General features: G+C 50.9%; 1 protein-coding gene across 1 annotated transcript; it reads left to right on the forward strand.

The window, feature by feature from the left end:
- The first annotated feature begins 2,866 nt into the window (after window positions 1–2,866).
- Window positions 2,867–10,034, forward strand: BNIP3 (BCL2 interacting protein 3). The gene is made up of 6 exons (XM_064663493.1): window positions 2,867–3,016; window positions 5,344–5,527; window positions 6,189–6,273; window positions 7,851–7,957; window positions 8,064–8,213; window positions 9,114–10,034. Exons 1-6 carry the CDS (start codon window positions 2,980–2,982, stop codon window positions 9,163–9,165), a joined length of 615 nt encoding a protein of 204 aa, XP_064519563.1. The 5' UTR covers window positions 2,867–2,979; the 3' UTR covers window positions 9,166–10,034.
- Window positions 10,035–10,833: the final 799 nt, after the last annotated feature.

Below are 10,833 nucleotides of genomic sequence, written 5' to 3' on the forward strand. Positions count from 1 at the left end.
ACAAAACCATAGAATCGTGGAATCCCAGACTGCTTTGAGCTGGAAGGGACCTTAAAGCTCATTTCATCCCATCCCCTGCCATGGGCAGGGACACCTTCCATTAGACCAGTTTGCTCCTCACATCAACAGCCTGGATAAGCAGGAGCAGCTCAGAAAGGACTAGAGAGCAGCTGGGTGGTTAATGATGAACTCCATTCCAAGAAATGCACAGCATAAAATATCCGTATGGTTCAATTTCCAGAGGCAGCAGGAAGGTTAATGACTAACCCCTTGGTGGCAGGGAAAAAAACAGATGGAGACAGGTAGTTCTCAGATTCCAGCAGGGATCAACCTGTGACCAATCCTCACCTTGTCACCCAGCCCAGAGCACTGAGTGCCACGTCCAGTCCTTCCTTGGACATCTCCAGGGATGGGGACTCCACCACCTCCCTGGGCAGCCCCTTCCAATGCCTGAACACCCTTTCCATGGAGAAATTCCTTCTGATGTCCAACCTGAACCTCCCCTGGCATGGCTTGAGGCTGTTTCCTCTTGTCCTGTCCCTTGTTCCCTGGGAGCAGAGTCTGACCCCCACCTGGCTCCCCCCTCCTGTTAGGGAGTTGTAGGCACATTCTCCCAAATGAGTCCTGAAATCCCCTGTCTTATACCGTATCCATTCAAATGTGGGATGGATTACTTTAATTTTTATCTACAAGAAACCAAAGAAACTTCAATCAATATTATCCACTTCTAAACTAATGTAAGTTTATCATCAGTTTGGGATTATAAACAGCTTTTGTGCAATGCCTGACACACCCATCCCTCACAACTGGACCAAGCTGCCCTGTCAGGCCAAACCCTTAGGCTGAAAACCGGAGCAAAAGTTGAAGCTGTGTGAGTAGTAAGTGTGACTTGGAACCCAAATTATTGTCTTCGTTAGTCTGTGGAGGAGGCGGGTCACTGTCCCTCTTTAAAAGGAATTAATCAACAAATGATTGGTCTGGTGACATACAGTAAACAAAATTAGAGTCCCAGATGGGCAGAGGATCACAGTGTAACGCATCAATAACTTTTCAAAGGCTTCCTCCAACACAATCTTCAGTTTTCCCTGATCACAGCACGAGGCGTTTCTGTTAGCAACCAAAAATCTTTTACCATAAAGATTTATATGAAAATAAAAGCATTTCTCCAATGACTAATGAAAGAGAAGCTGTGGCTGCCCCATCCCTGGAAGTGCCCAAGGCCAGGTTGGATGGGGCTTGGAGCAACCTGGTCTAGTGGAAGATGTCTCTGCCATAGGCAGGGAGGTGGAACTAGATGGGCTTTAAGGTCCCTTCCAACCCAAACCAGTCTGGGATTCTGTGATTCCATGATCCTACGACCCCCTTACTGCTCCTGAGCCTTGCAGCCCTTCATCACGTGAACACAGAATTTCTGTTCCTCTCACATCCCAGTTAGGGCCAACGAGGAGGAGAGGAACACCTTCCTGGAAGGGTGAACTGGCTGTTCTTCCCCGAGGGAAGGTTTCCTGGATTCCCTGCCCCGGTGGGCAGCAGAGAGCAGCAGAGTGCTGTGGGATGAGCTCCAGTGCTCCTGTGTCACCCCGTGGAGCAGGAGCATAAATAAACACACAAACACAGGGAACCTGCTTCTCGTGCAGTTGTTTAATTACAGTTGGCATTTTGTTCTGCCACGAACAATTTTTTATTAAGTTTCTGAGTAGAACAGAATTGATTTTTAATCATGCAAATGAAATACAAATTTCTTGGCAGATTTCCTGGGCCTGGACACAAGGAAGATAATTTAGGCACTGGCACGCTCAGAGAGGCTGGTGGCTGAAGTGCAGCCTGTTCCAGGCTCTGCCACCCTCCATGGAACCAAGTTCTTCCTCATGTTGAAGTGGAACTTGTTGTGGTTTAATTTATGGCCTTAAGGTGCCAGGAGGCCAGACTGAGGTGCGTAAAATAGTATGTTAAGGATGGACTAAAAGCTGTAGAACTGGCCCTGAAAACTTCTTCATGGGCCAAAGCATTCCTCCTCTTTGTGCAACGATGCATTGGCTGTGCAGATACAATGCACGAATCAATAACAGCCTGACCTTGTCCTTCTGGGGATGTTATGAGCCAATATTCCTCACCGTCACAGTAATTCACTGACCATTCACGTGTATTTCATGTGGAAAGGCACGAATGACAACAATTCCAGCCTGAAGAAACTGCTTGCATGCTCTCATCAAATTAATAACATTTTGGCTAAATAAAATCAGATTTTACGTGTTTGTCTTTATAAAATCCCAGCAGTAGATCAGTATCTGCTTTCAAATGATGAGTCTTTCCTAAGTGGTTCCCTCTGTGGAGAGGGAACCCCGGTGGCACCGCAGAACCAATTAAAAAGGAGAAGGAATTCTTATTAATTATTAATTTTCTTGGGGCATCCTGTGCAGGGCTGAGTTGGACTTCATAATTCTTGTGGGTCCCTTCCAACTCAGGGTACTCTGTGATTCTGTGACTATCTATTACTGTGATTATCATCTATTTAGGCCACGTGCCATTTGCTGTCGGGGGCTGGTTTAGCGGTCAGAAGTTGTGATTTTGCAACCAGACGTGTTTCCTAAGAAATCCCATCAGCGTCCGTGTGTCCTGTGTGAGGCGCCGTGCAGGGGCCCGACAGCGGGCGGGCGGTGTGTGGCGCTGGGCAGGCAGTGAGCGGGATAACACGGCATTCCCTGCCAGAATCATCCCTGCTGGTCCCTGTTCTCCCCCAGAGCAGTCCCCGCTCTCCCCGGGCCCCCCCCCGCCATCATGGCGGCCCGAGGGGCTCTGGGGGGCCGGGAGGGAGCGCGCGCCCCGCCCCACCGCGCCGACCAATGGGAGGGCGGTGCGGCGTGACGTCATGCCGAGACGCGCGGCAGGCGCGCGGCGGGCGGTGCCGCGGTCAGACCGTGTCCGTCCGCCGCGGCCGCAGCACCACCCGCACAGCGCGTGTCGCTCCGCCCCGCAGCAATGTCGCGACAGAGCCCGCAGGAGGAGAACCTGCAGGGTAAGGGCCGGGACGGGGCTGCCTCGGCGGGAACGCGCAGGGCCGCGGGCGGGGGAACACTGCATTGCCGGTCACGGCCCGGGCACTGTGAGTTGGGTTCGCGCGGGGCCTTTCAAGGTCGCGATATTCACGATATGCGGTGGTTGAGGTATGAGGTGTGTGCGCTGCGGTACATCCCCCCACAGGGGGCCGTCCGGCCTTTGGGGAGGTCGGGCCCGTCACAGGGATCGGGGTTTGATCGGGCTGGAAACATCTGGGGCGGGCTGAAATTCCCGGGAAAGGGGCAGGTCCGGCGGCCACTGACACGGGATTGTAGCGGGGATTTTAACGGGGCACTGCCAGCCCTCTGCTGAATTTGGCTTCGGGCTCTGAAAGCCAAATCTTAACAAAATTAGGGTTTCCAGGGCTGTTAATTCTGGCCTGTGCTCCCAGAGTGTCCTGGGCTGGAATATGGGATAAACCCACTCCAGAGCCCTTCCCCGTGACTCACCTGCCCAGTTCCCATCACCTGGCGTGTGCTTTGGTCTGCTGGTGTTTCCAGCTTCGTAAAAATACAGGCTCTTTTATCTCTAAGTGATGATATCACAGCACGGCCTCACTCTGGGCAGTGTCCAGAGGAAGAGGGAAAAGAGGGAAATGTGTGAAGCACATCCACTGTGCTCCAGCTGTTACAATTCCAGTGCTCTCCCTGTTTTATCCTCCATTCCCAGCACTGTACTCAGTGAGATTTCAGCAGATTTGAGCTCCAGTGGTTGTGGTTGTTCTTTGGCAACAACTTGAGCTCCCTTGAATTTCGGGGGAAAGGGTAGGGAAGGGTTTGTCTGGCTCCAGACACACCCCCAGGCATGTCACGTGGAGGGGAAAATTCCCAAACAAACCCAAACAACAACAAACCAGCTGTCAGGAAGGAGGGTTTTTGAAGAAAAACTTGGTGGGGTCACCAAGCACAGTGTGTTTATTCAGCAAGGTTTTGGTGTTTTGGCTGTTCAGGTGGTGATCTTTGGATCCTCGTGTTGTTTGTGCAGATGAGGCACTTTGGCTTTGTGCTATTTCCGTATAATTCCTGGGCCCTTAGTCTTTTCACAACCAGGATATCTGTGGTACCTTTGCTCATCTGATATTCCTGTTCCATGCTAGATCCCTGCACTGGCTGCTCCCCTCCTGCATTCCTGTAACTCTGCTCTCTTTGCCATGGAATCCCAGGATGGGTTGAGTATGAAGGGACCTTGAAGACCATCCACTTCCAGCTGTTGTGATTTTACACCCTGAGTTCTGTCCCAGGGAGCAGGAACAGCCCAAACCCCACTATCTCTGTCTCTCCCTTTCCGTAGCTATTCCTTAGACATCCTTCCTGCTGTGCTCCTTCCCCCTGTCCTTGCTGCTGCTCCATGGGCACTGCTGGGCCTGGCCCACACGTGTTCCACAGCACAATTCCATGGGCACTTCTGTAATTCAGGTATTTTCTGTCCTCTGAGCTCGTTCATGGGGAGATGGAGGGACAGGACAAGGGAGAATGGCTTCCCACTGGCAGAGATACTGGGGAGGAATTCTTGGCTTTGAGGGTGCTGAAGCCCTGGCTCAGGTTGCCCACAGAAGCTGTGGCTGCCCCATCCCTGGAAGTGTCCCAGGCCAGGTTGGACAGGACTTGGAGCAACCTGGGCTAGTGGAAGGTGTCCCTGCCCATGGCAGGGAGTGGAACTGGATGGGCTTTAAGGTCCCTTCCAACCCAAACCAGTCTGGGATTCTGTAAGAGAGGGAACAGCCCCAGGCCCTGCAGGGAGCTGGTCCCTGCCTAGGAGGGAGTTGTTATTGCCTCCCTGAGGAAAACAAAGCCCACGTGACAGTGTTAAATATACTGAGAGGAGCAGACACATGCCAGGCCTTGCCACGCACCCGCTGTTGCTTCACAGCAACACCTACAAACAGCACTGGGAAAGGCTGAACAAAACAGTCCCTGGGCTCTGCAGCCCAAAATAATTTCAATAAGTGAATAAATGAGCTTTGGCAGCAAAAGACCTTGAGATTATTTTGTTTGGCTGCCACCTATGGTAAGCAATAAAAATGAAATATAACCCAAAATAAAAGATCTTCAGCTGCAGAGGGAGACAGAATGCACTGAACAGCTGCTCCCCAGCCCTGTGAGCCTCCCAGCTCGCTCCCAGCTCCCCTGCTCTCCGGCATTCCATGGTGTTTATGAGCAGGGGGGCAGGGCTGGCACTGTGTGGCCCTGTGCTGTCACCCTGGGCAGGAGCACCGGGGTTGGCACTCCCAGGTCCCCACCAAAACCCCTCCGGTCACTCGGGCTCAGTTTTCCTTCTGCCGAGCAGGGTCCTGGGTGGAACTGCACTTCAGCAGCAACGGGAATGGCAGTGGGAGCTCTGCCTCCTCGGGGAGCCAGGAGCAAGTGCCAGCCTCCCTCTCCATCCACAATGGGGACATGGAGAAGATCCTGCTGGATGCCCAGCACGAGTCAGGCAGGAGCAGCTCCAGGGAGAGCTCCCACTGTGACAGGTGAGCAGGGCTTTGCTGGGCACAGGGAAGGTCATGGACAAGGGCACCCGGTGTCCCAGGCACAGACAAACACAGAAATGTCCATGTGTGTGTATTTACATGTGTCCATGTATTTACATGTGTCCATGTATTTACATGTGTCCATGTGTGTGCACAGAGGGAGGTTTCCTGTATAAAGGTTGGTATTTAAATGTTAGGACACAGGGTGGTGCCTGGGGCAGGGAAAGGGGACAAAGGGTACAAAACAGATTTCCAGGAGTGTCACACAACAACTCAGCCCTGGGGCAGGTGGTCAGGCAGTGTCAGTAATTCATTGACTGCATTTTGGTGGAAACTCCAGGACTCAGCCAGACAGTGGGATGCAGAACTGCTTGGTCTCACCTGGCTTGTTTGGATTGAATTCAAACCCCTCTGATACCCCTCGTTTACTGCCCATTGTTATGGTGTAAGTGCTCTGGGCAGCAGGAATCTGGGCAGAGTGTTGGAAATCAAAGAAAATTGACTGTGATGGGTTGTGGCACCCACTGACAGATCCCTTAGGTCGTGGTCAGGGCACTTGGGGACAACGTGCACATCACTGCCCTGAGTGGCTGTTGGTGCAGGAACTGTGTCATGGAAAACTTAATGATCCTTCCTTCCCTTTGCTTCTGTTTTCCTCCAGCCCTCCTCGTTCCCAGACCCCTCAGGACAGTCACAGAGCTCTGGAGATAGAGAGTCACAGCAGTGGGGAAAAGAACAGCTTCCAGGTAAAAACCTCACCTTGCTTTGGGAGAGGGAAGTTCTCACTTTCAGAGGATGTTGGGAAGGAACAGGGAGAGCTGATGAAGCAGAGACTTCCATAACTCAGAATAACTTGGGAGATCCAGGCTGAGAGTGTTTGTTCCTGACTTTTGTGGATATTTTGGTTTGGTTTTTTCAGTCTGTAACTGATTTTTCAGAAGGATTTCCCCTCCCCCTTTGGCTGCCAACTGGGTACATTTCCTGCATCCCCCACAAAAAAATTGTGTTTAAATGCACCTCCACCAGTTTATTAGGAATGAAAAAGCAGCATCAAGAATTTCTAGAGTCATTTAAATGTGGCAGCCAATAACAGACAACTTCCAAGCCCTGCCATGGGATTCCAGGTTTTTTAACACCTGGTACTTAACCTGAATGCTGCTTTGGAAAACTCAGTTATTTCTCATTTCATTTGGTATGTTTGTTTATACACTTGCAAGGAGAGTGAGTAAATATGTTTGAGACAAGAGTGGAGGAAAGCTTGCATACGTGAACCATAACAGGCTGAAATCTGAAGTCTGCGGTGTAATAAATTAGCTTTTAATATGAAAAACATAAATTACAAAACTTTTTGAGGAGGGAAGTATTTAAAGGAAGTGAATTTCCCCATCATCTCTACAGCTCCTGCAGGACTCCAAGGACCCACCTTTAGGTAGCTAAAAATGGCACTGGAAATGATTATTTTTATTTTATATTTTGAGAAACACCCCTCAGCTGTTTCCAGATCATTATTTAGATTGAAAACAAAAAATCCCAAGTTAGAAAGCCATCAGAATTCCAGCTGCCTGGGCAGTTTTATTTCGATCCTCTGTGTGTGTGTGTGTGCATCAAGAGCTGTTTGAATTCTGGGAGCAGGATCTATTTTTATCTCCAGGCCTTGGCTGCATGGAATGGAGCTGTGCTGAGCCAGGAGCTCTGCTCTTACTCAGCGTTTTTGCTGGGATTCACCTGACAGGAAAGCCATGTTTTTTGAGGATTTATTCCCTGCACAGGTGTGAGCACAGCCCTGGGTGCCACCTGGCCACCTGGGTGCCCAGGATGGCCCCAAAGCCAGGAAGATTCACACGACTGGAATTATTCCCTTGTAGGAGCTTGACAAGGAGCTTCAGTGGCACCTGCCCAGCTCTGAGCATGGGCAGGAAAACCCTCTGCCCAGGGTCCATCAGACTTGGGAGCTGGGAAGAGGCAGGAAACCCATCTGCCCAGTGTCCATCAGACCTGGGGATATTTTCGATCCCGTGTGTAAGGATTAAATGCAGGGCTCTGGCATTTCACTGCCAGGGCAGCCTTTACTTGATCAGATATGGGATATGGATACGGGATATGGAACATGGTCTTTGCCATTCACATCCCACTCTGGGGATGGATCTCCCTGCTCCCCATCTTGCTCTGGGATCTGAATACTTCGATAGAAGTGGAATGGGAATGGATAGGAGGGCTGAGTGTCAGAGCTGACCTAGGGAATGGTCCTGGAAGCAGAGCAGGAGCTTTGGCAGCTCGCAGCTGCCCTGTGTCCAAGCACTGTTTGATGGTGTATCTGTTCCAGTCTGAGGAGGATTTCCTGGAGAGGAGGAGGGAGGTGGAGCGGCTGCTGCGGCGGAACGCGGACTGGATCTGGGACTGGTCCAGCCGGCCTGAGAACATCCCCCCCAAGTGAGTGCTGGCACAGCCCCTGCGTGGGCCTCCTGCAGCTTTTCCTGCCCCAGGCCTGAGCACAGATCTCTCACTGCTGGGCCTGTGCTTTCCTCCCCAATCCCAGGGAATTCCTCTTCAAGCACCCCCGGCGCACAGCCACCCTCAGCATGAGGAACACCAGTGTCATGAAGAAGGGGGGGATATTCTCTGCAGAATTCCTGAAGGTTTTCCTCCCATCCCTGCTGCTTTCTCACCTGCTGGCCATTGGACTGGGGTAAGGTTCAATTTAAAAAAAAAGTAGATTTTTTTTGTACCTGTTTTCTGTCAGGCCTGATTCTGATTCCCAATTCTCTCTTTGTCCAAGAGAGGAGTAACTTTTTCTCTGAAGGGGGGACAGATGGTTATTCAGGAAGTGCTTCCTGCCTCTGGTATTGCTGGATGGTTCCAAGTTTTCCTTTGCTTTCCTCACTAGTTGGGAATTTTTCAAAACAATTAAGGGACTTTTGTACATTGGAGCTGTAGTTACACAACACTTGGCTCCACTGGAGATGAGACCTTTAATCTCACAACTAATGGCAAAGGGCAAAAATAGTATTTGATAGATTTTAAGGTTCCACTGACACCTGAAAGGGATGGGAGGCACAAAAAAAAAAATGAGGACTTGTTTTTTTTTATGATTTGGGGTTTAGAAAGAGCTCCAGGACACAGAAACTGACCCTTACCAAGGAAGTTGAGGGTGAGGGGATGAAGGAGGTGGAGGGACAGAGGGGACTTTGCCCAAATCTCCCATGGTCCCCACAGTGTCCCCGGCATCGTTCAGGATGGGGAGGGCACAGGTTCTCTTCCTGCACAAAGTCAGGATCTCAGCCACATAATCCTGTAAAAGGAACATCAAACTCACTCAGTCCTTCCAAAATGAACCTGTAACTGCCAGAGACAATTAAAGCATGATGGAAGTTTGGGGCTAAGTGCTGAGTCCTAGAGCTGGGGACGGGTACCAGACCAGGGTCAGTCACTGGGGTGAGGACTGAGCTCCAGAGCAGTTGATTTCCCTGCTTAACCTGCTGGGAATTCCAGAGGCATTGACCTGGTGAGGGGGGTGTTTCTTGTGTGCTGTACTTTGTGTCAGCAACTCGCAGCCCTCGCTGACCTGACCGTGTGTTCCCACCCCCAGGATTTACATCGGGAGGCGCCTGACGACCACAGCTTCCAGCAGCTCGTTTTAGGGCACCCGGAATCCTGGGATGGGAGCGGAGCAGACTCACCTGGAGCGCAGGAGGTGCAGAGCCGGGAGGGGGGAGCTGGTCGTGGCACCGTCGTCGTGTGTGTCCTGTCCGTGTCCTGTTTTAGTTTAGTCTAACGAGTGAGAAGGGCTCCCGTGTCATATAGAGCCGCCTGGATCAATCCCTTCTGGATCAATCCCCTCAGCACGTGGCAGATGCTGTAACGTCCCTTAGTGCTTTGTAGTGAAGTACCTGAGAATTAGAGCTACTCAGTGTTTAAATCAATCCCAGCTTTAACCAGCCCTTGGGAGGGGTGAGTGTCCATCCTGCCCCTCGTGCCTGTGGGTGGGAATGTTGCCACTGCTCCTGCAGTCCTGACAGGGAGGGATCAGCCCAAACAACGTGTGGCCTTATGGACTGATACGGGAATTCCGAGGAGCTGTTCCCTGCCCTGGGGCAGCTTCTCCTCAGGTAGATGTTGCTTAGTTCACTTTGGTGTGAGGTGTGAAGTGTTGAGACACAGAGGGAAGAGATGAGCACGTGGGTAAAACTCCATCAGTTTGTCCTAGTTCAGAGGTAGAGTTTGGATTTAGTGCCTAATAAAGAGCTGCTTTTGCCAGGACATTTATTTAACCCCATCACTAGTTCCCAGCTGTACCTACCGCAGGCTGGCGCTTCACAGGCTTTATCTGTCAAGTAGTAAATCTGCACCCAACACCCCAGCCCTGGGCACATGTTCCCAGGGTGGCTTCTCCTTGGTTTTTACTGATGCAATGCCTTTTCCTTCAGTGATTTTACCTTATTTAATGAGAAAATGAATGTTTGCCAAAATACCATGTTTTATATATTTAAATAAAAAGGTTCCTGGTGAACTCAGAGTTTCCTCGTTCCTTTTTCTCTACCAGTGAAAGGGGCTGACAAGGCTCTTTGCCTCCAGACACGAGTTTCACACTGGTCACTTCACAACTGACACAAAAATCAGAAGTTTCTATAGAAACAGCTTCAGACCAGTCTCGCACGTGGCTCTGCTGTCAGCAGGCACTCGGCAACCCCCCCAGCCCTGGCCCTGTTGGCTCCTCCCTGCTCAGGCACAGAGGGCTCAGAGGTACTTACACATTTCATGCTTCCTCGTTCTTCATTCATCTAGATTTTAATTAGAATTTCATGGTATAATTATCACTGAGGGGCTGAGCCCACTCAGTCCTGGATCTGCAGTGAGTGAATGCAGTTCCAAAGCTCTGGCATGGGGGGCTCTGCTTGAAGCCACTGGGCTGAAACAGAACCCAGGACTGGCCAAGGTTGGGAGGGACCTTAAAGCCCACCTGGTTCCAATCCCCATGCCCTTCTACCATCCACCAGACCAGGCTGCTCCACTGGGCAGCAATTCTATCAATCTGACACTAAGATCTGGTTTAAGGTAAAATGAAAAGGATAAAATTCCATGAATAGTCAAAAACTATTTAATTGAAAGTGGTACAAGCAAACAGAATTGGAATAGGAGATTCCATCATATCCTTCTTCCCTTTACTCACATTCCACTTGTATTTGCTGAAAAAACAGATCCAGCCCAGCACCACTGCTGTGTCCTGGAGCAGGGGAAGCAGCCCTGGCCCCTCCACACCAACCATCCCAACTTGAAACGCACCCTCAGTTGGCCCATCCAGCCAATTC

This window comes from Pseudopipra pipra, chromosome 8, assembly GCF_036250125.1.
Source record: "Pseudopipra pipra isolate bDixPip1 chromosome 8, bDixPip1.hap1, whole genome shotgun sequence".
In the NCBI taxonomy this organism is placed as follows: Eukaryota; Metazoa; Chordata; class Aves; order Passeriformes; family Pipridae; genus Pseudopipra; species Pseudopipra pipra.

What these genes read in the sequence shown, in the direction of transcription:
- BNIP3 (XM_064663493.1), top strand. Translation starts at nt 2,980, where the DNA reads ATGTCGCGACAGAGCCCGCAGGAGGAGAACCTGCAGG. An exon ending in GCAGGAGGAGAACCTGCAGG is followed by an intron (nt 3,017 to 5,343) that starts GTAAGGGCCGGG and finishes TCTGCCGAGCAG; the next exon opens with GGTCCTGGGTGGAACTGCAC. An exon ending in CCTGAGAACATCCCCCCCAA is followed by an intron (nt 7,958 to 8,063) that starts GTGAGTGCTGGC and finishes CCCCAATCCCAG; the next exon opens with GGAATTCCTCTTCAAGCACC.